At 37.2% G+C, this 25837-nt stretch overlaps 1 protein-coding gene across 1 annotated transcript in view; it reads right to left on the reverse strand.

The window, feature by feature from the left end:
* Positions 1 to 25837, reverse strand: part of LOC114044279 (probable C-mannosyltransferase DPY19L2) — a 152635-nt gene that overhangs the window by 65123 nt on the left and 61675 nt on the right. The window contains exons 9-10 of the mRNA XM_027863667.1: positions 22638 to 22737; positions 18779 to 18796 (exon numbers count right to left, since the gene is read on the reverse strand). Of these exons, the coding sequence (XP_027719468.1) occupies positions 18779 to 18796; positions 22638 to 22737 (118 nt within the window). The remainder of the gene's footprint in view (positions 1 to 18778; positions 18797 to 22637; positions 22738 to 25837) is intronic.

Raw genomic sequence — 25837 nt, forward strand, 5'->3', positions numbered from 1 at the left:
GTTCCCAGGTCAAGGAGAAAATATTACAAGCAGCCAGAAAGAAACAATTCAAGTATTGTGGAAACACAATCAGGGTAACACAAGATTTAGCAGCTTCTACGTTAAGGGACCACAGGGCATGGAATATAATATTCCGGAGGGCAAAGGAGATAGAATTACAACCAAGAATCACCTACCCAGCAAAACTGAGTATAATCCTTCAGGGGAAAAAATGATCATTCAGTGAAATGGAGGACTTTCAAGCATTCTTGATGAGAAGACCAGAGTTGAATAGAAAATTTGATTTTCAAATACAAGACTCAAGTGGAACATGAAGAAGTAAACAGTAAAGAGAAAATTATAAGAGATTTATTATGGTTGAACTGTTTACACTCCTGCAGGGAATATTTTTGTAACTCATGAGACCTTTGTCAGTATTAGGGTAGTTGGAGGGGAAAAGATTATATGTACATATATATAGATATAGATAGAGGGCACAGGGTGAATTGAAAATGAAGAGGTCATATCTGGAGAATAAAATTAAGGGGTGAGAGAGGATTATACTAGGAGAAGGAGAAAGGGAGAGGTAGAACGGGGTAAATTATCTCACCAAAAAAAAAAAAACAGAAAAGAAAAGGCTCTTACAGAGGAGGGGAAATGGGGGAAGGTGACAGGGAATGAGTGAATCTTATTCTCATAGAATTTGACTTAAGGAGGGAATAACATACACACTCAATTGGGTATGGAAATCTGTCCTACCCTACAGGAAAATGGGGGGGGGAAGGGGACAAGGGAGTAGAGGGATGATAGAGAGGAGGGCAGATTGGGAAAGGGGGTAATCAGAAGCAAGTACTTCCAAGGGTCAAAAGAAATAGAATAAATGGGGGTGGGTGGGATAGGATTAAGGGAAATATAGTTTTTCACAGCATGTCTACAATGGAAGTGTTTTGCATAACTGCACATGTATAACCGCACATGTAGCACCTATATTGAGTTGCTTGCCTTATCAAGGAGGGTGAGTGGGGAGGGAGGAAGGGAGAAAATTTGGAACCCAAAGTTTTAAAAACACATGTTTAAAAAAATGCTTTCACATGCAACTGGGAAATAAGAAATACAGGAAATGGGGTACAGAAATATATCCTGCCCTATAGGAAAACAGAAGGGGAAGGGGATAAGAGAAGTAGGGGGAGAAATAGAAGGGAAGGTGGACTAGGGGAAGGGGTATTCAGAATGCATGTCATCTTGGGGTGGGGGGAGGAGCAAGATGGGCTGAAAATTTGGAACTCAAAATCTTGTGGAAGTAAATGTTGAAAACAAAAAAAGAAAAAAGAAGAAAAAAAGGAAAAAAAAGTGATTTTTGAAAATTGTCCTTATATGTAATTAGAAAAAATAAAAGACTATTAAATATAAAGAGACTTCCAGTTTAAAAGCAACAAAGATAATCTGTATCAACACTCAATACAAAAGCACCAATTGTCATAACATCTAAAAAACTTAAGGAAAATATAATAGTTATAAGGAGAAAGACAATAAAACTATCATGGTGGGGAATTTCAATGTACTGCTTTCATTCCTAAATAAATCTGATAAAACTATAACCAAGAAAGAAGTTAAGGACCTGAAAAGAATTTCAGAAAACTTAGATATGATGGATCTCTAGTGATTACTCAATTAGAATACAAAGGAATATACATAATTATCAGCTGTGCCTAGAACCTTAAATATTGATCAAGTATTAGGTCATCAAAGTCACAAACAAATAAAATAAAGCAGAAATATTTAATATATTCTTTACTGACCACAGTAAAATAAAATATTCAGTTAAAACCTTTTGAATAAAAGGATTAAAATTAATTGGAGCCCAGCAGCAAGAGACAGAAAGAGAAATTCCATTTAAAGTAACTGTAGACAAGATAAAATATTTTGTAATCTACCTGCCAAGCACAAACCCAGGGACTATATGAACACAATCACAAAACATTTTTTCACACAAATAAAGTCAGATCTAAATAACTGGAAAATATCAGGTGCTCATAGGTAGGCTGAGTTAATATAATAAAAATGACAATTCTACCTAAATTAATTTACTTATTTAGTGCTACACCAACCAAACTACCAAAAACTACTTTCTAGAGCTGGAAAAAATAATAACAAAATTCATCTGGAAAAACAAAAGGTCCAGAATATCAAGGGAATTAATGAAAAGAAATGCAAGGGAAGGTGACCTATCCATACCAGTGTAAAACTGCATTACAAAGCAACAATCATCAAAACTACTTGGTACTGGCTAAGAAATAAGAGTGGTGGATCAGTAGAATAGGTTAGGTACACAAGACACAGTAGTCAATGATGATAGTAATCATAGTAATAGTAAATAAAATAAATAAATAAAATAATAATCTACTTTTTGATAGCAGACTCCAGCTTCTGGGATAAAAACTCATTATTTGACTAAAACTGCTAGGAAAATTGGAAAATAATATAGCAGAAACTAGGCACAAACCAACATCTTAAACCTATACTAAGATAAGGTCAAAATGGGAACATGATTTAGATATAAAGGATGATACCATAAGTAAATTAGGAGAGCAAGGAATAGTGTACCTGTCAGATCTATGGAGAAGGGAAGAATTTATGACCAAACAAGAAAAAGAGAACATTATGAAACGTAAAATACATAATTTTGATTACATCAAATTAAATAGCTTTTGCACAAGCAAAGCCAATGCAACCAAGATTAGAAGGAAAGCAGAAGCTGGGAAACAATTTTTACAACCAGGGATTCTGATAAAGCCCTCATTTCTAAATTATATAGAGAACTGGGTCAAATTTACAAGAATACAAATCATTCCCCAAATGATAAATGGTCAAAGGATATGAACAGAAGTTTTCAGATGAAGAAATTAAAGCTATCTATAGTCATATGAAAAATGCTCTAAATCACTATTGGTTAGAGAAATACAAATCAAAAAGACTCTGAAATACCACATCACACATACCAGATTGGCTAATATATAAAAAAGGAAAATGACAAATGTTGGAGAAGATGTGGGAAAATTGGAACACTAATGCATTGTTGGTGAAACTGTGAACTAATTCAACCATTCTGGAGAGCAATTTGGAACTATGCCCAAAGGCCTATAAAACTGTGCATACCCTTTGATTCAGCAATAGCACTATTAGGTCCATATTCCAAAGAGAACATAACAAAGGGGAAAGGACTCACATGTCCAAAAATATTTATAGTAGCTCTTTTTGTGGAGCCCAAGAATTGGAAATTAAAAGGATGCCTATCAATTAAGGTACAGCTGAATAAATTGTGGCATATGGATGTAATGGAATACTATTGTTCTATAAGAAATAATAAGCTGATGAATTTCAGAAAAACCTGAAAAGACTTACATGAACTGATGCTGAGTGAAGTAAGCAGAACCAAGAGAATATTGTACACAGTAACAGCAACACTGTGTGATGACCAACTCTTATAGACTTACCTCTTCTCAGCAATGCAATAATCTAAGACAATTCCAAAAGACTCATGATGGAAAATACTATCCACATCCAGAGAAAGACCTATAGAGTCTGAATGCAGATTGAAGTATACTATTTTGTTTCTCTTTTTTTTCCCTTTCTCGTAGATTTTCGCTTTTTTCTGATTCTTCATTCACAACATGACTAATGTGGAAATACGTTTAATATGACTGTACATGTGTAGCCTATATAAGATTGTATGCCATTTTGGGGAGGGACAGGGAAGGAGGGGGAAAATTTGGAACTCAAAACCTTATAAAAGTGAATGTTGAAAATTAAAAATAAGTAAATAAATGTTTTGAAAATTAATCTGGGACTAAATACTTTAATCCTAAAGAACTGGTGAATCAAAGAAAAACTCGGAGAAATAACAGAAAATGTTATCTAAGAAAATGACAACAGTAAGACAACAAAGCAAAACTTTTCAGATAAAGCTAAAATACTACTTAGGTAAAAATTTATTATTTCTGGATTATTTTACCAAAGAAAAATAAATCAATGATCTTTCAAAAGGACAGCCAGTCAATATACTTTTTATTAAACACCTAATATGAGCCAGGAATGATCCTAAGTGCTGGGGATACAAAGATGTGGCTTACAGCATCACAACCTAATGAGAAAGATAAAATGCAATTAAATTATGTACAAGCTTGACACAGGATAAATTGGAAATAATCAACATAGAGAAGGCACTAGAATTAAGAGGCACTGCAAAAGGCTTCCTATAGAAAGTAAGATTTTAATTGGGACTTAGAAGGAAGCCAGAAGGTGGAGATGAGGAAAAAGAGCATTCCATGCCTTGTGAACAGCCAGTGAAAATGCCTGAAGTCAAGAGATGAACTATCTCGTCAGAGGAACAAGAAGGCCAGAGTAACTGGATCAAAGAATACGTAGGGGGAAGAGGGAGAAAGTAAGGTATAAGGAGACTGGAAAGGCAGGGGGACAGGGCATGAAAGGTTTTTAAGACAGAGGATTTTATAGTTGATTCTGGAAGTGATAGGGAGCCACTAGAGTTTACTGATGGGAGAGTGGGGGCTCAGGGTAGCGGGTAAGACGACATGGCCAGACCTGCACTTTATGGAGATCCCTCTGACATATGAGTGGAGAAGGGTGTGGGGAGAGACTTGGGGCAGAAGATCTGCACCAATGGGCAGCAGCATGTCTGACCACATCCCCTCATTATTCAATCCATTCCAGTGGTTCCCTATTATCTCCATGATCAAATATGAAATCCTGTTTGGTTTTTAAAGACTTCCACAACCTCGCCCCTTCCTACCTTTCCAGGTTTCTTCTCACACTCAATCCCACGTCCTTTGTGACCCAGTCACACTGGTCTCCTTGCTGTCCCTTACAGAAAACACTCCCACCTGTCAACCCCAGGCATTTTTACTGACTGGCTGGCCTCTATCCCTCTACCACTTGACTTCCTACCTTCCCTGGCTTCCTTCAAGTCTCACCTAAAGTCCAACCTTGTTCAAGAAAGCGTTACCAATCCCCATTAATGCTGGTGCCTCTCCTCTGAACATTCTCTCCAATTTACACCTTGTTGGTTCACTGATGTTTGTTGTGTCTCCCATTAGACTTTAAGGTCCTTGACAACAGGAACTACCTTTTGGCTTTCTTTGAATCCCCAGTGTTTAGCACAGCACCTGGAAAACAACAAGCGCTTAATAAAGGTTAGTTAACTGAATTGGACATGCAATTAAAAAACAAAAACAAATCAAAACTTCCTAACTAAACTCAAATTAGAAATTGAAAAAATTAAAGAGCTTAACAAAACTGAAAGGAAAAAAAATCTAACTGATAAAAATTGGAGCTAGATTTTGGAGGAAAAAGTTAATGAAAGGGATAAACATTTAGTCTGATTTTAAAAAAGAGATATGTAAACCAAATTGTTAACATCACAAATGAAACAGGAGAATTCACAACAATTGGAAAAGAAATAAAAGAAACTATCAGAAAACTGTTGTGCCCAATTACATGCCAACAAAAATAATTGCTTGAAATCAATATTTACAAAAATGTAAAATGCTCCAATTAAGAGAACAATAGATTATTTAAATAATTCTATAATAGATAAAGAAACTGAATGAGCCATAAATTAATTTCCAAAGGAAAAAAAAAACCAGGACCAGCTGGGTTTATTAGTGAATCCTATCAAAAATTCAAAGTACAATTCATTGTAATATTATGTAAAATGATAGTAAAAATAGTAAAAGAAGGGGTTCTTCGAAGTTCTTTCCCTGATACAAATATGGCCTTGATACTAAAACCAGGAAGTAACAGCAGAAAACAAAATAAAAACTACAGGTTATTATCCATAAGGAACATTGAAACTAAAATATTACATATCAAAAAGATAAAACAAACTATTAAAAAGATTATACAACATGACCAAGTTCAACATTCACTAGGAATGCATTTCACTGTAAGAATAATAAATGTAATGTTGAAAAAGCGTTTGACAAAATCCAATCATTTTTGCATTTAAAAAAAAACCTAAAAAGCACAGAAACAGACCTTTCCTCAAGGTAGTAAATAGTACTGATCTAAGATTAAAAGTCAACATTATTTGTAATAGGGAACAAGAGGGCTTTATATTAAGATCTGCGTTAAACCAAGGATGTTTGTCATCATCACTGTTAGTTAATATAGTTCTAAAAATGCTAGCTGTAGTAATAAGACCAAAAAAAAAGAAATGGAAGGAACAAGCACAAAGAAAACTAAAACTACTGCTTTTCTATAGATGATTTGATGGTCTACCTAGAAAATATAGAGTGTCAACTAAAATTAGTTGAAACTTAATTGCTTCAGCAATGATACAGAATATAAAACAAACCTACATAAATTATCATATTTTTTGTATATTATCAACAAAGCCCAAGAAGAAAAGATAAAAAGAGGTAATCCATTCAGAATAACTACAGAATGTTTAAAATATATGGGTGTCCAAAAAGATCATAAAAATGAGAAAAGGACCCACTTGTTCAAAAATATTTATAGCAGCTCTTTGTGTGGTGGCAAAGAATTGGAAATTGAGGGGATGCCCAGCAATTGGGAAATGGCTGAACAAGCTGTGGTATATGAATGTAATGGAATACAACTATGCTATAAGAAATGATGAGCAGGCAGACTTCAGAAAAAATTGGAAAGACTTGTATGGACTGATGCTGAGTGAAGTGAGCAGAACCAGGAGAACATTGTACACAGTAACAGTCACGTTGTATGATTACTAACTTTGATAGACTTAGCTATTCTCAGCAATGCAAGGATTTAAGACATCTCCAAAAGTCTCATGATGGAAAATGCTATCCACATCCAGAGAAAGAACTATGGAATTTGAATGCAAATTGAAGTATGCTATTTGCTCTTTTTTTCTTCTGTTTTGTTTTGTTTCTTCTTTCTTGTGGTTCCTCCTATTGATTCTAATTCTTCTTTATAACATGACTAATGTGAAAATGTTTAATAGGAATGTATATGTAGAGCCTATATCAGATTGCACACCATTTGGGGGAGGGAGATGGAGAAAATTTAAAACTCAAAAGCTTATGGAAGTGAATGTTGAAAACTAAAAATAAATTAATAAAAAAATATGAGAGTCTATCTACCAATATCTACATTGAAAAAATAACATAAAAAGAAAACTATAAAACTCTCTTAACAGAAATACAGACTTAAACTACTGCATATGTTTAGGCCATGATAATATAATTTCTAACACAATCTAAATTTATTTGGTATAAAACTATTCAGTCTACCAAAGGATTAAAGAGCTAGAAAAAATAATAATAACTAAATTCAACTAAGAGAACAGAAGGTCAAGAAGCTCAAGGAAAATAATAAAAAAGGAGCAGGAATAAAGAATCTAGTAGTACCAGACCTCAAATCTTACTACAAAGCAGTAATCATTAAAACTATTTCCTACTACTTAAAAAAGAGAGGTAGATTAGTGGAACAGATTAAGTACACACACATATACACACATGCATACACACAAACCAAAAGCAAATAAACATAGTAGTAAAGAGAGTGATAAAACCCAAAACCCCAAAAGCTACTTAGAGAAGGACTCAATTATTCTACAAAAACCTTCTGAGAAAAATGGAAAAGTTTGGCAGAAATCTGATAGACTAATATCTCATACCATACACAGAAAAAGGTCAAATCATAAATTTGGAGGAGCAAATCAATACTTTTTACGACTATGACTACAAGAGTTCATGATCAAGCAAGGGTTAGAGAAGTCCACAGAAGAAAAAATGGATAATTTTTATTACATAAAAGTAAAAATAAATAAAAAATTAGAAGGGAAGATTAGATGGGATAAAATCTTTACAGAAAGATTCTCTGATGACCTCATCCAAGATAAACAGGGAACTAATTCAAATACTTATTATGAACAAGAACCATTTCGCAGTAGAAAAATAAATGGTTAACAGATATGAATAGGCATTTTCCAAATCACTATTAACTAGAGAAATGAAAATGAAGGCAAATTTGAGGTTCCACCTCACAGCTAACAGACTAGCAAAGATGGACCCCCCAAAAACAGGAAAATTACAAATACTGAAGGGAAGTGTGAGAAGATAAGCCCACTGATGCATGTTAAAGCTGGAGTCAGGAAGACATCTCCCTGAGTTTAAATCTGGCCTCAGACACTTATTAGCTAAGTCACTTAAACCTGTTAGCCTCAGTTTCCTCAACTCTAAAATAAGCCAGAGAAGGAAATGGCAAATCACTCCAGTATTTTTGCCAAGAAAACCCCAAAACAGCATCACAAAGAGTCTAACACAACTGAAACAACTCAACAACAACAACAACAAATTGGGCCATCCACACTAGAATTTTAGAATTATGCCCCCACAGTCACTAAACTAGCCAGGACTACAGACCAAAGAAAGAAGAAAAAGGCTCAAAGATACAATAAATTCATAGAAGCTTTTTTTTTTACTGGCAAGGAACTTAAAACTAAAGAGGTGCCCATGAGTTAGCAAGGCTGAATAAATGATAGTATATGAACTTATAAAATATTACTATACCATAATAAATGACAAGAGGGAGGGTTTCAAAGAATCCTGACAAGATCTGCATAAAATGATGCCAAGTAAAGCAAGAAAAATAAGTAGAACAATTTATACAATGTTGCAAAGAACAAATTTGAAAGACTTAAGAATTCTGATGAATTAAATGACCAATGATGATTTCAGAGGACTGATGAGAAACATGCTACCCACTTCGTGGCAGACAGGTGATAGACTAAACATAGAGAATAAACCATACATTATGGGGATTTGTTTTGCTTCAATATGCCTACTTGATAAAGGTAAAGTAATTTTAATTTTTTTCTTTTTTTAAATGAGGCAGGTAGCAGTGAAAGGGGGCAAGCAATAGGACTGCCACAAAAACTTATTGAGGCATCTTTATAAACACATACACAGAGAGAAAGGAAGGCCAGAAAGAAACAGAAAAGGCTAGTTATGAAAATTATGTTCAATTTATTATATACTTGTAAGGAAAAGCCAGTTTCACTTTATATTTAGTTTCATGTATAATTCTCTTTTTCCCTTCCACCTTGCATATGGAAATATTCATTTCACTTGCATTTTTAAGTTCATAATTTTAAAAAAATTAAAGCATCACACAATCCCCAAAAACAATCCAGCCCATTCTACAATTCTGAACCCCATTCTTCATTCAGAAACAGTGTCTATCTGTATATATAGCAATAAACTAGGTATGTTACCCATTCAACTGCATATCACACTCAATGACTTTATAACTTGGGACATTTACTCCAATGAGGCAAATTGCAACCAATCTGTGTTTGCCTAGGCAATCTTTATCTGTCTTCTTGTAAGTTCACCATGAGGGGTCACCTAATATGCTGGAGGCCTACCTCACTTTCTAACATTTCAAAAAATATCAGTAGAGCACTTGGGTAGCATGCCTATGTTCTAAATATGTGGCCAGGCCATCTGCTTCTTTAATCATTCATTTAAATTGATAATATATAATATAATAATATTCCTGTTTCACTATGAAGTTCTCTATGTTGCAGTTTGTTCACAAAACAATATGAGCCTATTTGACCTCTGTGTGATATTCATTTTCAATTGTTGTTTTCCAAGTCTTGAAGCCATGCAATACTAATATTAAGAAGAATTTCTGTTTCTGGGTGAAGTTTGGGGTTATTAAAAAAGTTCTGCAATTTCTTGAAGTCCATTTTCTTTGTCTTGTTTAACAGAAAAGCTTTCAAATGCATGTCATAAGCAACATTCTTCATCTGCCTGATTTTTCCTGTGTAAATGGACAGCCACACTCCTTTGAATGGTCCTAAGATCTCTTCTAGAAGGCTTTGCAACATCCCAGGGCTTGACGAAACCAGCATAATGTCATCTGCAAACAGAAGCATCTGGAGGAGCTCACCATCCATAGGTAATCTATGTTCAACTTAGAATTTTCCATCACCGTGAGTATCTTCACCAAGCAGACGTGTACGTGTTACTTCACACCTTACTAGGCATTTATGGTTGGAGGGTCATTGAATAAGGCTCTCTCTTACCATCTTACATAATGTTGAGGTATGCATCAGAGAGATCTTGTTGGAAGATATGTAAGGCATCATTTTGCTATATATTTTTTAATATACACATTTAAGCACAGTAGAATCTAGTAGTTCTGCATCTTTCTGTTAATTGTGTGAAAGTAAATACATGATCTACTGTGGAAGATCATCTGTGAAAGCCTGCCTACTCCTTATTAACAACCCCATCAATGGTGCTCATGATGCACATACAGACAATTCTTGTAAAACCTTCATATAGATATAGGAAAGTAGCCATAAGGTCAGTAATTGTTGATGTGCTCTCCACTACCTGTTTTTGATTAATTAAAAAGTCTGAATTTTTTCTATGGTTTTGGTATAACCCTTCTCACCTCCAATCCATCTCTCGTCAATCAATCTGGTAACACCTTCATAACTGTGATGCTTCCAGCATGGATCTCTTCATGTATCTTCTAATGCAACTGCTTTTCTCTTGTTTATTTAATACAATCTCTACTCGATTCTGAAAGCTCAATCAAGACTATGACGTTAAAATTCAAGTGTGGTGACTTTATTTTCTTTGATAGTGCAAAGTTCCATTACTTAAAAAATTTGCAGATCTTTTCTACTTTCTTTCAACTGGTTATCTCATCTATTTGTATTCTGAAACACCCTTGGGATGACTTAATTTGTGCTTTTAATCAAGTTTTCTTGAAATTGGTTTTATATCCACTGATGCTTTTTGTTTCATAGGCTAATACCACTCAGTCTTCCAACATTTTCTCAATAATAGTAATAATAATTAGCATTTATATACCAATTTAAGAGATTTGCAAAGTACCTTACAAATATTATTTCATTTTACCCTCACAACAACCGTGGAAGGTAAGTTCTAATATCTTTTACAGATGAGGAAACTAAGACAGACAGAGGTGAAGTGACTGAACTAGGACTGCACAGCTAGTAAGTATCTGAGGTTGGATTTACACTAATATCTTCCTGGCTTCAGGTCTGGTGCTCTTTCCATTATGCTACCTAAACTCACTTAAAAATGAATTTATACTCTAAATTGGTGTTACTTATGGCTGCCATCTCTCTTCTCTGTGAGTCAAGTGTTTTCTGACTAAAACATTTTGAGGTTCCTTTGGTCTCCTTGTAATAAAAACTGATTTATATTTATTATTATCTGTATAAAATGATCATTGGTGTCAACACCCTTTCTTCCATTCAAATACTATTTTTCATTATCAATACCTTGTTTGATAAGTCAGGATTGAGTTGATTCAGTAGCATGCCATATTTGCTTCTCATTTTTATTCTTCTTACTTGATTCTAATACTGACCTTTGATCTAACAAGTTGAAGGTGTGACTGTATAATTTTCTAACTGTTAAAATATAGCCAATTTCAGACGTTATTCAGTGTACAACGTCTGCTGATTCTTTCATGTTATATGGGCATAAGGCTTTTGTGCAACTTAAGTCTCTGAACTCTTTCTTACTCCTGACTCATGTTTTTCACTACAGTTCTCACCATCCTCACCTATCCCACTTTTGCAAAAGTCATCAAATATGAACGTGTATGTTTATCTAATTTGAAGAATCTTATCAAATACCTTATATAATTTTTCTCCCTCTTCATCTTCTGCAACAGAAGTAAATATATTTTTCACAATGGCCTTCAAAAAATACTTGTCATGAGAACTGCAATGTAAGATTACCAAATGTTCCATAAAATAATGCTACTTGTTGACTTTGAATACACCATAAAACTAACTCCACTAATTGCTTCATTTGCCTCTCCAAGGAGTACCTCGATCCATCCTTCCATTTAGTGCCGTTTATTTTTGCCTTCTGGTGTCATTTATAACAACAACGTGAAGACTGATGTGATTTAGTTCCTACAGTAGTATGTCCACTCTCTGATCAGTGGATGAAGATATCATATTTAGAATACCAACAGCCAAGTTCAAGTTTATAGATGATTGAAAAACTTTGACTGAAAGCACCCTTTGCCTTTTTCTGCCACTCAGCCACTCACTACCGAAGAAGAAAGGGACCAACATACTGAGAGACATTTTGTATTTTTCTTTTTTTCATAGGTTGCCATGGCCAAAGAATTCATAACCAAATAGCCTCTCCATTTTTAGCTAGGCAGGTCCTCACAAAGCAGTCTTGGTTTCCTAGATCATATTCAAAGCCTTCCCAACACAGTACAGCCTGACAGAGTTTGACATCTGTTGGCACAGTCTTCAAGAACCCAGAGTCACCGCCACACCATTCTGAGACATCAGAGTAGGAATTTGTGGACATTTGTGAAGACATTCTTCATCCACTTGATTTTTCCTGTATCTGATAGTTCGTCTGAACTCTTTTGAGTGATTACTGATCCCATATAGGATGCTCTGCAATGTTCCAGGGCTTGATGCAATCAGCACAATGTCATCTGCAAACAGGAGCATCTGGAGGGGACGATCAATAATAACAGCTGACATTTACGCTTTGCTTTAAGTTGGGTAAAGCACCTCTATATACATTATCTCCTCTGAGCCTTACAACAACCCTGTGAGATGACTATTATGTGTGTATTATTAACTTCTTTTTACAGATAAGAAAACTTGAGGTTGAGAATGATTCAGAAATTGCCCATGCTTAGACAGCTACTACATGCCAGAAGAAGGATTCAAGCCCAAGACTCTGACTCCAAGTCCGGCCCTACAATTTCCTTTTAGTACCTAGCCATTTTAGCATCCCTGCCTGTACCTCTCAATCATCTTTGACCTACTTCTCAAGGAAATAAGAAATTTTCTTTCTAGATTTAGTTATTATTTGATACTTTTCCTCATAATACGTTTGTGGGCATATTAATGAGGCTTTCAAAATTATTTACTGAGTGCCAACTCAGTGCAAAGCCCTATCCTAGACACTTCAGAAAAACATAACTATGAACAAGATAGTTCCTGCCCTTAAGAAGTTTAGTTTACTAGTCAGAAAAGACAAGCAGACAAATAATAATGCAAATAAAAGAACTGAATAATGCAATTAGAAGTGCTACAAACATATTACCAGTTGTTTAAGAGGAAGCAAAGACCATATCCAGGTGAAGGGAAACAGCTTTGTAAAGAGAGGTAGCATTTAAGCTGACTCTGTTATCCTATGAGGTAAGGAAAATTGGCTGTAACTAGAAAGACAGACAGAACAGGAGGGCGGGGGGAAGACAGACAGACACAGAAAAGAGAGAGAGAGAGACTGAAACAGAGAGAGAGGAAGAGGGAGAGGGAGAGGTAGAGAGGGGGAGAGAGAGAGAGAGAGAGAGAGAGAGAGAGAGAGAGAGAGAGAGAGAGAGAGAAAGAGAGAGATGTCCTCTGTGACTTGGCTGGGTATAGGGAACTCTGGGAAACAAAATTCCCTCTGGAAATGTAGACTGCCAAGTGCTCTGTATCTTGTAGTCTTAAAGAATTGCTGAAGGCACTGAGAGGTTAAGAGACTTGTCCAGGGTCACAAACTTGGTCTATGACAGGGGCAGGTCTTGAACCCAGGTCTTCTTGACTCTGATGACATCTTTCAATTCATTACATGAAGCTAATTCTTGTGCACATTTACCAAACATATACAGAAAATATCCGAAGTAGAAGCAAAAGTTTTAAAAATACTCACAGTTAATAATCTTTATCCTGGCATTTAAGGACCTCTACTACTGGCCTTCAACTTACTCCCTAACCTTTTCTCATATGACTGTTTTACATATCCTACATTCCAGCCAAAAGAGACTCCAAGTAGTACCCTCAACTCTGTGTGACAGCTCCTACCTTTGCCTTCACATGACCCTCCTCCTCCAGTACCCTTCAGATACAATATCTCCCCAGAAGACTAGCCTGGATGCTACCTACATTCTGAAATCTTTCTGAGTACCTTCAGCTGCTGGTTTTTACTCTATGATCATAGATTCCTAGATAAATTAATCTCATCTTTTCTTTGTCTCCTCCACTTCCTACCACACCTTCTACTTACTTCTGTGCATATAAATCTCCCAGAAATTATAACAGCTCAAATTTATAGAGTGCTTTAATGTTTGCAAAGGGCTTTCTTCACAAGTGTTCTCATTTGTTCCTTAGAAATGATACCCCTGTGAGGCACTACAAGAATAATTATCCCAATTTTATAGATGTGAAATTTGAGGACCAGAGAGATTGTCACTTACCTAAGCTCACATAAGCTAAAAAGCTTTAGACCCCAAATTTGAATGAAGGTCTCCAAGCCCAGCATCTTTTCAGCACATCAGGTAAGCACTGGTAAGAAGCCTGGTGTGATGAACGAGGTCCTGGATGTGGAAGCAGAGATCTACATTTCCTTCCTGACTCTGCCACTTAATTTAGGACTTCTATAGGCCTCAGTTCTTCATCTGTAAAATGAGGGGATGGACTGAGATGCCCATTCAGTTTTCTTCTAATTATAAATATGGGATTTTGGACGAATCCTTTCTACTCTGACTTCTGACTCTAAATCATCAACAATCTCCCAGCTGCCAAATCTGATGGTCTCTTCTAGGAGCTCATCCTTTCTGACCTCTTTGCAATATTTGATACTGGATCACACACTCTTCTTGGTAGGCTTCACTGTCTCCTGTCCTCCTCCCTATATGAACCTCATACCATCACAGTCTTCTTTGCTGAGTCACCATCCATATCACGCCCCTAACTAACTGTAGGCTTCCCTTGGCTCTCGTCTCTCTGTATCTATTCTCTCAATGACCTGATCAATTCCTGTGGACTTACTCATCATCACACTAGATCTAAGTCACACAGGTAACACAAATTTATTTATCCAGCTGCAGTATCTCTCCTGAGCTCCAGTTCCCATATTGCTAACTCCCTGTTAGACAATTTGCACTGGGTTTTACATAAGCTGTTCAAACTCAACAAGTCTATAAAAGAATTCACTGTCTTTCTCCCTAAACCCAGGTCTCTTCTGAATGTCCCATGAAGGATGAGGCTACCAGCATTCCTCCAGCATCTCAGCATTATTCTTGACTCTCCCCTCACTCTATTCATCCTATTAGCCAGAGGCTATCTTTTCTACCTCCACAGTATCTCTTGTGTATGACACTTTATCTACACTCACAAAGCCTTCCCTTTCCTCAGCCCTCAGGACCACTCACCTGGATGACTGCAATATTCTCCTAATTAGTCTCCCTACCTCAATTCTCTTCCAAATCTAATCCATCTTCCACACAACTAATTGATTTTCTTTAAATGCACATTTGACTATGTCACTCCCCAACTTAGTGAAGTCCAGTAGCTTTTTATGGCCCCCTAAGATCAGTTGTAAACTTCTCTGTTCATCCTTTTCCAGCCTCTTTATATTATCATTCCTCTTCCAGCCCTATGGCGCAGTCTCTCTGGCCTTCTCTATCTCCCTCACACCCAGCATTCCATTCCTTTCTCCCATGCCTTTGCATAGCCTGAAACATGCTCCATTCTCACATCTACCTTGCAGAACTGCTCACTTCCCTTAGGACTCAGCTCAAGTACCATCTTCTACAGGAAGCCTTTCCCAATCCCCCTAATTGCTAATGCACTCTCTTCCCTTCCCTACCTTATATTTAACTATCTGGTGTTTACTCAGCACATATTGTTCTGGGTGTTTCTATGTATGTACACATTGCCCTGTTCTTCCCAAGAGAAGGGGTTGCTTCCTTTTTTGTCTCTGAATCCCCAGTGCCTACAACAGGGCTTAACACATACGAAGTACTTGTTGGACAACAGACATGCCCTAAGGACAACGAATGTTTTCTATTTATCTCTGCATTCCCAGCACCCAGAATTGTGCGTTACACGTGGTAGGCACTTAATAAGTGTGTGTCAAATTGAGCTGAATTCAGGACATCTTAGGGAGGGTAAGATGACAAGAGAATGGAATAAAAGATATATAGATCTCCTGTATCAGCTGAATACCTTCGAGACACACCAAGGACTCTGAGGAGGAGCAGGATCATGGGTGTTCTTAGATATAGATTGTCTGAAAACTGCCTGTTCACAAAATCTAAATGCTAACGCTTCTACAGCAGGGGAGTGAGTGCTCCTTCATTGATGAAAAATAACACATTTCTGCAAAAATGGTGGACTTTAAGGTCACATTATGAAAAAACGAGTGTCACCAGATACTCTGGAACAATAGAACCTGAGCAAAGAGGAGATGAAGCAAATATAGGTGCAATACAGAGAAGAGCAACCTCTTTAGAAACTTCCTAGCAAGGGGGATTTCTATATCTTTGGAAAAGAGATATACAATCTACTGGCATACAAGAGAAATATATGCATACAAGAGAAAAAGGTCAAGAGCCCATTGTGGATGGTAAGAGGATGAGTAAAGGATTAGGGGATATATACATATGTTTGAGAGTGATGTTCAATGTTATATATTGAAAGGAGAAAGAGAGCTAAACTGGATTCAGCATTGCACAATGATCCTGTTCCTCTGAAGGCAGTTCATTACCTGGCAAATAAAACTGTACCAAATCATAACATGATAGTTTCAAAGTTGCTCTGCATCACTGAGGTCACAGGTAAAGGAGCATGGGGGAGGGAGACAAGAACTATCATTTTTACCCAACAAAAATAGAAAAGAATAACTATGAACCACTATGTCACTTTCTGATCTCTATAAAAACTTTATGAGAATGATCACACACATATCAAGGATAGCCTTAGTGCAAACACAAAATGGGAACAGGCAGGCTTTTGTAGTTGATTTCCTACAACAGACCATAAGCCCAGTAACATACCTGACTACAAGGTAGAAAGGACACATAAGGATCATACTGTATTGTTTGTGGAGTTCAAAGAGGTACCTAACAACTTCTTTGACTAAAATATAACCTTAGGGGAGGAAGGGGGAGAAAAAATTGTACACTCAAAAGCATATGGAAGTGATTGTTGATAAATCAAAATAAATTAATTAAAAAAAATAAAATGCAACCTTTAAATTATTTTAAAATAAAGGGATTTGGGGCAGCTAGGCGAAGCAGTGGATAGAGCTCCGGCCTTGGAGTTAGGAGGACCTGAGTTCAAATCTGGTCTCAGACACTTGACATTTATTACCTGTGTGACCCTGGGCAAGTCACTTAACCCGACTGCCTCACCAAAAAGCAAAAAATAAATTAAAATAAAACAGATAAAATAAAATAAAGAGATTCCCATGTTATGTTAAGATCATATATAACAGCCTACATTAATTATGACCATGGAGACAACTCTGTTCAAAGGTATACTGGCTATCAACATCAAATATAAAGCAGGAAGGCATATGCTCACCAATAAGGTGTTCAGTGTCCTGAAGGATGTCCTATGCAGGGTCCAAATAAAAGAGGGATTACCTATTGATGGCAAAGACCATGGAGATAACTTTGTTCAATAATCCACTGAGTACAAACATAAAATTACACAACAGGAAGATACACGCTTCTCCCTAAGGTGTTCATCAGAGTCCTGGAGGGTTTTCTATGTAGAGTCCAAATAAAACAGGGATTAACTACTGATGGCAATGTTCTTTAAAAGCTCCTTTTTTTTGGATGAGATGGTGTTGACTGCATAGAGTCCCTTAGTTGTACTGGAATGTGATGCAAGGTCACTAAAAAGAAATTGGACTAGCCGTGTACACTTAGATCAAAAATGTCTATTGCCCAGATTATGAATCTAGCTGGTGATACAGATTAATTTTTCCATCAATATAAATATCTTAAATTGGAGCTGCAGATGAACAATGAAGTGGGGTGCAGAAATGAATGGGAAGAAGACATTAGGCTGAATTACATTTGAGAAATTACAGTAATCTCAATGATATGAAGCTGACCAATGCAAGCAAATGATTATCAGTATCCTTCTGAGGACGCTATATGGTTGTGAACTCTGGCATATCAAAATTGTAGAAGAATGAAAATTATAAGTGACTCAAAGGACAATAGAGAGATGTGTAGTGGGTGCAGTACATTGTGAATTATGGCTTTCGTGTGAAAAACAGTATAGAAAACATCATCAAGAAATCAAGATTGGAAAAGTAAGTGGGCCAGTGATGAACTGAATAAAAGACAATAGGCAGACTTGATCCCTTTATACAGGAATTATGGAAAGAACAGATACCATAGCATGCAGATGAGGAAGTACAACACAGTTGTAAACTGCAGAGAAGGAGGACATAGACATTCTGATAGAATCATGCAAGGTTCCAATGAAGTCTTGAAGTAAGTAATGCTACCTCAATGTTATCAAATGACAAGCTAAATGTAATCGCTTCCCTCAGACATTTTTCTTTAATTGAAACTCATTAGGAAACCATTTTCCTGAGACATGAGGGTCAACTACATAATCCCTGGAGAACTTTCCCAAGGTGACCCAGTATGGGTTGGGGACCCTAAGCTCAGCTTTGCTGTTTGCTACTATGTGACCTTAGGCAAATCGTTTAACCTCTCTGGCTTTCATTATCCTCATCTGCAAAACGATGGAGTTTGACAAAATGATCTCTCAACATCCTCTGAAGTTTTAAATAAAAGGCTCTATGATGATGGAAAAGATCAAATTCAACAGAAATATTCCCCCTTTAGAAAGGAATAAAAGTCAAATATTAGTCTCTAGGTATAGATAGCATAAAGTCAATTTCTATTTATCCAGAATGAAGAGGATATATCATTGTTAATTTAATATTACTTGTTAACTGACTATACCACATACAGGATATATACTGGATTTCTGATTTTCAAAAGAATAAAATTTGATAAAATACAGCATAAAATTAAACTAAATTCAACAAATATGCATTTATATATATTATGTGTAAGGCAATGAAATAAGGAATGTGATTTCTTTAGTTTTTAAAAATTCAGAGGACACTTTAGGATAACCACAAGGTCATCATTGTGAACGTTAATTATCACACTATGAATGTGAGGAAGATTATAATTACTTGAGTTTTCCATATATACATATATATATATATACATATATATATATATATATACACACATATGTGTGTGTGTATATATATATATATATATATATACTCACACATACCTGCTATCTCTCCCTCAATACAATGAACCTTCCCCTGAAAATAGGAATTACAAAATAAGGACACTTCAAAAGCTGGAAGGGACTTCTTAGGACTTCTAGTCCAGGCCACACACAAAAGAATATTCTATGAAATGGCAGTCAAATGGCTGTCCAGCCTCTACTTAAAAACCTCCAATGGGGGAGCCCACCACCCCATTAGGTGGTCCATCCCCGCTTCTGGGCAGCTCCTGCTGTTGGGGAATTTCTTTCCTGATGACCAACCTAAACTGGCCTCTTTCCAGCTTTCCACCACCACTTCTGGCTCTGCAATCTGGGGCCAAACAGAACAGATAATACCCCTCCTCCACAAAACAGCACGTCACCTATTTAAAGAGTCTTCTCTTCTCCAGGCTTTTATATCCAGTTCCTTCAACACATCTTCATAGGTCAATTATTTCATTCTTTGGACTGGAATCCCTCAGGCCAAGCACAGGGAAAACTCTTTATAAATCTATTCAGCTGGCTGCCTGACTCTATCATTCATCTTGTCATCTCCTACCTACAAGGAACTTAACATTTAATTTTTGTTAAAAAATGAGAATGTGCAGTGATTACACAGCTAACACCATGGTGCAGACCCTCACCCGCTCTTGTCCACGTGGCTGCAAAAGCCCTCTCCATGGTCCTGCTGCCTCAGCTTGCTACCCATTCCAGTCTATTCTACACACTGCTATCAATGAAACTTTCCTTAAACAAAAACCTGTCTACACAATTCTTCAACCCAATTAACTCCAGAGGCTCCCTAGTGCTCACAGGATCCTGACCTTTTCCTATCTTTACAGCCCCACTGGGCCTCGCCCTGCCCTCCCAGACCCTGCAACCCAGACAAACAGGTCTTCTCTCCCTCTGTACCTCTCTTCTCTCTGAGTCTTTGCCCTGGCCAACCCCCATGCCTAGAACACGCCAACTCTGCATCACAAAATCCTTCTCTTCTTTCAAGACTTAGCTCCAAATCTTCATTCAAAAAAAAAAAAGACTTAGCTCAGGCACCATCTTTGCTTCTCAATCTGGGGTCTATGAACTTGTTTTAACATCATTTGTTTCATTTTTACTCCTATGTATTTTATTTTATGCATTTGAAACATCATTCTGAGAAGGGATTCATAGGCACCTACCAAAGTCTACAACCCCAAAAAAGGTTAAGAATGCTTTTTCTATATGAAACCTTTCTTTATCTCCCCACCTTCTAGTGCCCTCCCTCCCAAACCACATTGGATCTAACTCCTTCGTATTTATGTGTGGCTATACTCATTCTATTTACTCTGTAGACATTTATTTGTATCCTTGTTTCCTCCTCCTTTAGAATGTAACGGATGGCTTGAAGGTACGGATGGCTTCATTCTTTGTCTTTGTATCTCCCTTTTCCCACTCCCTGCCCCCCCGCGAGTTCAGGTACACAGTAGGAGTTTAATGAATGTTTGCTGATTCTATTGTTGATTGTTAAGAAATTATTTAGGATAGATAAAGCTGTCTTAAATCTCCTTTGAGGTTATTAATTACCAAACATAACATGATTCCCTGGATAAGTGATGAAACTAAATGGAGCAGTCAAAATATGTTACAACACAAATGGCCTCAACACACAAAATTAACCAAACTTAGCCTGATTATAGAAAAAGAATCAGAAACACATCATTTCAGGACTATAAGGGACATGAGAGATCATCTAGTCCAATCCTCTCATGTTATGGTTTAAAAAAAAAACCACCTGATATCCAAAGGGAGGTAACTTACCCAAGGTCAACAAGACACAAGAATAGAAAAACTATCTTACTCTTAAGTCAAATGCTTTTCTTCTACATGGTGATGCTTCATTTCCCATAACTGCCTTTCTATCTAACAATCCAAGTATTATGTTACAATGAAAATTCCCTAAATGACCTCAATACATATTTTTTCTTACACAGCAGAAATCTTCTACAGTGCCATTAGAAACAATATGAAAGAAACAAAACTGTGTGATTTCACTGTTTCATTCTTTTATAATGGTCATCTGAAATAATATGCATTACATCCATGTGCAAAAAAACTTCCCAAAACTGAAGGAAGTTTTATCATAATTATCTAAAAAACATTTTATAATTAATGGAAAATTGCTTCTGTTTTCTCCCAATTTGAAATTAAAATCTGCAATTAGAATTCTACTTTTGTACGTATCCCTGGCTTTATAGAGTAAATGTTAATCTAGTAAATTTATAAAGGTTCATTTTCCCATTGATTTTCAAGATAAAATTTTTGATACATATTCAAAATGAATACTGAGTTGAAAGCTTTTGGCAAGGAAGAGATTATAATGGTCACCAGTTCTATAAATGCTGGAGACAATGATGCACTAGTAGTCCCTTCCTAGCTGGTGACATTTTGTATCTCTATCATTCAAAGGGATTTTCTTAATTTTGGGATCTCTGCTCTGCCACCATCACTTTCCCCTTCTCAACCATAAGGAATTCCCATACCTGGAGACTTCATAAAAGGAAAAAGGGTAATGAGCTACAGGCCCTGTGCAGCCCAGTCTTAATTAGCAATGCAAAGTCACAACCTCACTGGGTCACTGTTTTCCTATCTATAAAATGAGGGAATCAGATCAGTAGCATGGTATGGTAAGAAGAATAAAGGTACAAGGAATAAGGAGACCCAGTTCTAGCCCTTTTACCCTAACAGGAGAAGTTTGGATGATCAACATGCACCTTGCCTTAGAGAGGAACAGAGATGTCTTTCCTGGACAGACTGTTCCAGGACATTGAGGTCATAGACCCATTCTCTCTAACAGATCAGCTAGCCAAGAAGCAATGAAGATGATCAGGAAGTGATAATCCTCTCAATGAAAACTCCCAGGCCTTTCTTCTTCTCCAGCAGAACTACTTGCTGATGCATAATGAGTCAAAGCCATTATTTATGGCAGTACAGCAAATATGTAGTAAGAAACTGTGCTGGGAATTCAAGATGCTAAGAAATCTCACTACAAGTGCCTTTATCTCTCTTCACCCCTTCCCGACTGTTGACCACACACCATCTACTGACCTGTGGGGAATGAGGCAATAACCACAACAGTCCCACTTGTAAAGTGATAATTAGTCTCTAAAAACCACAGCCCAGGAAAGTTCTACTACCCAGAATCTCCTACCACTAACTAGACCACAAAGTTCCCCTGCCATGAAGAGTGTAGGGATGGCCACTGAGGCATGCAGTTAATCCACAATAAAGATTAAGAACATGTAGATTTTTTTATTAGAAATTTTCTAAGATAATTTAATTAATATAGTATTTTTGTAAATTTTGCATGTTGGCTACTAATATCATTGTTCTAGCTAAATAAGATGCTAGTGACATGTTTTTAAAAGCCCTAAACTATCTACTTCTCTATCTAATCTGTTTGTACATTTTTTTAAATCCTATGCACACACCACATGCTAAAAATACGAGAATTTTACACAACCAAACACGTGGCATGTAAACTTAAATCTCATTAAAATCATCTTACCTGTGTAAAAAGAATAAACTGAGCCAACTTCCAAGGAAGCATGAAAGCGACATTAGCCACAAGGAGTGCAATGAAGTCTTTCTTACAATTCTGATGAGATCTTAAAAGAGAGAATACCAACACATTTAGCCAGAAAATCTCTTACTCAAAGATAGGCAGCAAGACGGAACACCAAAATTGAAATATTGAACTGTGAAAGTCTTCTCCCTAATCCTACTCTCCTGTCTTCCTTCTCCCACTCCCTTATTCCTCTAATACCCGTTTTAAGCTTTCTATCCCTTGATTCTTTTCAGGTCTCCCATCCACCCTGTTTAGGCTTGATACAGAACCACCCAAGCCCTTACCCTCAATTGAACAGTACCCTTTACCTCGAGGAGGCAGCAGGTGCACCCAGGAATCCAGAATGTCATTTTAAGCTTAAGGAGCAGTCTCTTTGCCCTGACTAGGCCTGATTTTGCTGATAACAAGAATGTAAATAGTTCAAGGAGAAAAGCACCCCTTCTTTAATGATCCTCTCCCCTCTGAAAATACTCTGTTTCTAGTTTTTCACTACAAACTGTACAGTCTTAACTGATAAACATTTGTTCCTTTTATGTGTAAGGTATTAATACTTATGTGTGAAACACACTTTTTGGAGAGACAAGTGTAAGCCTTAATTTTTGGTCTGTCTTCCCTGCAATTGCAGTAACACCGGCTCCTGATCACAATTCACCTGATAAGGGAATTTGTTCCCCTTACTGGCTTCACTTTCCTTCCTACCCAGATCTGAACCTGTGGTCAGCTCCATCCTTGAAGGACCTGGCTTCAAATCTTGGCTTTGCTCCCCACACCTAGGACCTAATATCACAGCTCAATTTCTTCACAAAATGAGGGGTCTGGAAAGTTGATGTTTTAAGGTCCTCTGGGCCTCTAAATCCTATAAACCAAATCTCCTCAACTTTCTATTCTTTCCACTACCCTCCACTCCAAAGCCCACATCCTCTGCTCCACTCCTACAGTTTAGGGATACTAACTGGCTCCACTACAAAGGCTGACTAGTACTAACAAGGCCCTCGATGCTCCACAGCGTCATCCTCTCTTACTGTCCCCTCATCGACAGTGGAGCACAGTGAAAACTAGGTGGGATCTTAAATGTGAAAACCTGAGTTCAAATTCTAACTCTCACTCACTCAGCTGCCTTGGGTATGTCACTTAAAGCTCTTCACACTTCATTTTTTCACCTTTGTAGTGAGGGAGTTAGACAAGAGGACCACTCAAGTCCCTTCCAACTCAATCTCTAGGACTTTCCCCAACTATTCTCCTAAACCCTTCCCCAACTCTCGGAAAAATAAAGTGGCCTCCCACTTTGTCAGCAACACTAAGGTTCCACCTGAATTCCCTCCATCAATCATTTTCTTCCTCTTGTGAAACTTCTATTTTCTCCTTTCCACTGCTTTCTGTACTTACTTTTGCTTGTTCCTCCATCTCCTACTGCCCTCTGAACCCGGGTGTCATTCTCAAGGGTCTGTTTTTGGCTCCTTTCTCTCACTTTTCCAAACTCCCTACCCTTTTGTAAATTCCATCAACTCATATAGTTTCAATTATCATCTATGCTGATGACAGATCAAAAACTCCACCTACCTCTAACCACTCCCTTAGCATTCTGTTTGTGTTCTCTCTCTCTCTCTCTCTCTCTCTCTCTCTCTCTCCCCCCTCCTCTTCCTCCTTCTCCCCCCCATAACCCCCCCGACTTAGCTGCCACCTCCTATTGATTATATCACTATACCATCTCCTAACCATCCTAATTCAGACCCGCATCACTTTTCACTGGTCTACCTGCCTGGAAAGCATATGTCCTCTCATTTATTCTTCATATCAGTCTAAATACTCTTCCTAGTGCATTGCTATGGTCATCACGACTTACTAGCTGTGTGACTCTGAGCAAGTCACTTTGTTTGCCTCAGTTTCCTCATCTGTAAAATGAGCTGAAGGAGGAAATGGCAAACCCAACTTCACTGTGAGATTTGCAATCTCAAAGTCATCCTCGGCTCTAATTTACTTTCCCTCATTCTGCCCCATCCAATTCACTAGCAATCTTGTTAATTGTCTCTCTACAACAACTCGCCTAAGTCCTCTTCTCCCTGTTCCCATTGCCACCACCTCTTGCCTGGCTCTACTGCCATAGCTTCCTAATTGACTTCCTTTCCCTCCCTGATCTATCTTCTCAAAGCTACCAAACTGAAATTCTGAATGCAGATCTCACCATGTCACTCCCCTACTCCACAAATTTCTGTGGCTCCCTACTATTTAGGGAAAATTACAAACTACTCTGTTTGGCACTTAAAGTCCTTTACAATGTGGTTTGAACCTATATTTCTTGATGGATTTTACTTTTTTACCATCTTTTTTTTTTAATCACCTTTTACGTGGCATTCCACCTCCTGCCTGAAATGTTTCCCTCCTTCCTTCTACCTCCGAGAATCCCAGGCTCCCTTTCACAGATTAATCAGGAACAATGTTTGACCTATGACCTTCCAACCCCTCTCATCCTTACTCTGTACTTACCTTGTATAAAGTCTATATTTTTCTTTTTTTTAGTATTATTATTTTTATTATATTGGTACAGTCCACTCATAAGCACTGAATATTCCTTCAGCTACAGTATTTAAGTTGTTCTTTATTTCTTTTTTTAATTTTTAATTTATTTATTTTTAGTTTTCAACATTCACTTCCACAAGATTTTGAGTTCCAAATTTCTTCCCCATCTCTCCCACCCACCCCAAGACAGCATGCACTGTGAATACCCGTTCCCCAATCTGCCCTCCCTTCTATCATTCCCCCTTATCTTATCCCCTTCCTCTTCTATTTTCCCATACGGCAGCATATAAAAAACAATTTTTAACATTTGTTTTTAAAACTTTGGATTCCAAACTCCCTCCTTTCCTCCCTCCCCACCCACCCTCAGTAAGAAGCAACTTGATATAGGTTATACATGTATAGTCATACAAAACACTTCCATAATAGCCAAGTTGTAAAAATTAACTATATTTCCCTTCACCCTATCCCACCCCCACCCCACTTATTCTATTCTCTTCTTTGATCCTGTCCTTCTTCAAAAGTGTTTGCTTCTGATTACCCCCTCCCCCAATCTGCCCTCCCCTCTAGCATTCCCCCCTCTCTTATCCCCTTCCCCCCTATTTTGCTGTAGGGTAAGATAGATT

The sequence above is a fragment of the Vombatus ursinus genome, unplaced genomic scaffold, assembly GCF_900497805.2.
Source record: "Vombatus ursinus unplaced genomic scaffold, bare-nosed wombat genome assembly UNPS02014773.1, whole genome shotgun sequence".
NCBI lineage: Eukaryota > Metazoa > Chordata > Mammalia > Diprotodontia > Vombatidae > Vombatus > Vombatus ursinus.